General features: G+C 32.7%; 1 protein-coding gene across 3 annotated transcripts in view; it reads right to left on the bottom strand.

Annotated features, from left to right (window-relative positions):
• LOC106875240 (ribonuclease H2 subunit B) overlaps nt 1-1,918 on the bottom strand; it is a 37,016-nt gene that overhangs the window by 11,657 nt on the left and 23,441 nt on the right. For all 3 annotated transcript variants that reach the window (XM_014923304.2, XM_052970215.1, XM_014923303.2), the window contains exon 8: nt 562-643. In XM_014923304.2, the coding sequence (XP_014778790.1) occupies nt 562-643 (82 nt within the window). The remainder of the gene's footprint in view (nt 1-561; nt 644-1,918) is intronic.

Here is a 1,918-nt window from a genome sequence, read left to right as displayed (position 1 = left end):
GTTTATGTCCCCATAACTTAGCGGTTCAGCAAAAGAAACTGATAGAATAAGTACTAGGCTTACAAAGAATAAGTCCTGGGGTCGATTTGCTTGACTAAAGGCGGTGCTCCAGCATGGCCGCAGTCAAATGACTGAAACAAGTAAAAGAGTAAAAGAGAGTATGTCTGCGGAGAGACTCAGCTACTTGAAAGTTAATTTTATCCTTATGTGGTAATGAAAAGTGAAAGTGACATCCAATATTTGCTGTGTCTATGTATTTAAGTATCAACTTTTCTTTGGATCTATGTATCTACTGTCTCTCTCACTTTCTCTCTTTCACTTCTTCTGTGTCTTTCCTCTCTCCTGCTTTTAATTTAACAATGGGTGTATGTATCTATGTATCAACTTTTCTTGCGATGTGATAAACATTTAAAAACACAAAACGAACGTTGTCACCACTCACTGTTTCTTTCACTCTCTCTCTTTCTGTCTCACTTTGCCACTCACTTCTTCTTTGAAGTGTGACACACATGACAGGTGCATACAAAAAAAAATAGACATATTAATATTATTGATTCTTACCCTAGTTTCTCTTTCAATTTCTTCTGCAAGTCATCACAGATGTAATTAGACACCATACCACATGCATATAACATGGCTTCCTCTGAGGTGACAAAAGCAAAAAACAAAATAAGAAAGAAATTAATGAGTAAATTAATTATTGAAAGAAAATAGTTTCAAATAAAATTTCATTTCAGAAGAAACAAAAATTGAATCTTTTCTGTTTGGCTTTCCCTTTTTGAAATTTTCAAGTTAGGTGAAAATTTTCAAATTTGGTATATTAATGTAATTTTTCATGTTGAATCTCATGTTGATATTCACATGTTCCACAAAAATTTTAGAAAAATGTTACAGTGGTTTAAAGTTTGATTATTTTTACTCAATCAGAAAACAGAATTTGGAAGCTGGAATTTTCTGCATGATAACTTTTATTAAATAAAATGAAAGCAATATATTACAACAATGATAGTTCTAAGGTGTTTTGAAGTATTAATAAGTTTAAATGAATAAAGTCAATTGAAATGCTGGAACAGGCAAAATATCCTCAATGAACTTCTTTTATTTTTCAAAACATTACAAAAAAACAAACTACATTACACTTCCGTAGCTATAGTTCAGTTCATGTAAACAATTTATTCAAAAACAAAAGTTTGAGACACACTGGGGTTAGAGTTAGGGTAGGGTTGGGGTTTAGGGTTAGAGTAAGGGGTTATGATTGGAGTTTAGAGTTGGAATTAGGGTTTAGGGTAAGAATTAGAGTTTAGAGTTAGGGTTAGAGTTAGGACTTAGAGTTGGGGTTTAGGGTTGAAATTAGGGTTTAGGGTTAGCATTGGGGTTTAGAGTTAAAGTTAAGATTTAAAGTTAGAATCAGGGCCTAGGGTTAGAATTAAGGTTTAGGGCTTGAGTTAGAATTTAGGATTAGCATTTAAGGCCAGTCTGACCAGTAGTTGACCTGGGGTTAATGAATGAGTAACATATTTTTAGTGAACATTTTTCTGGAACAAGTGAATAACAAAATTAGATTCAGCATGAAAAATTACATCAATATATCAAATTTGAAATTAATACATTTTTGGACACAAAAATTTTAAAAATGGAAGTTCAGAATATAGATACAGTAGTTTTAAGCAGTTACTATGGGAACAGGCAGCAATGAGTCTGTGGCTTACAACTGGCTAAAATTACCCAAAATTTGCAAACTTTAAAAGCTATTAACTTTTTATTCATTAATTTATGACAAAAATTAATTTCATTTTCGTAATTAGCATACATTATCACCATTATCATCATCATTTAACATCCATTTTCCATGCTAGCATGGGTTGGACGGTTTGACTGAGGTCTGGAGAGCCAGTGGCTGCGCCAGGCTCCAATCTGA

Source organism: Octopus bimaculoides, chromosome 8 (assembly GCF_001194135.2).
Source record: "Octopus bimaculoides isolate UCB-OBI-ISO-001 chromosome 8, ASM119413v2, whole genome shotgun sequence".
NCBI classification, from domain to species: Eukaryota; Metazoa; Mollusca; class Cephalopoda; order Octopoda; family Octopodidae; genus Octopus; species Octopus bimaculoides.
Note: the sequence above shows the minus strand (reverse complement) of the source record. Positions and strands in the feature narration are given on the sequence as shown.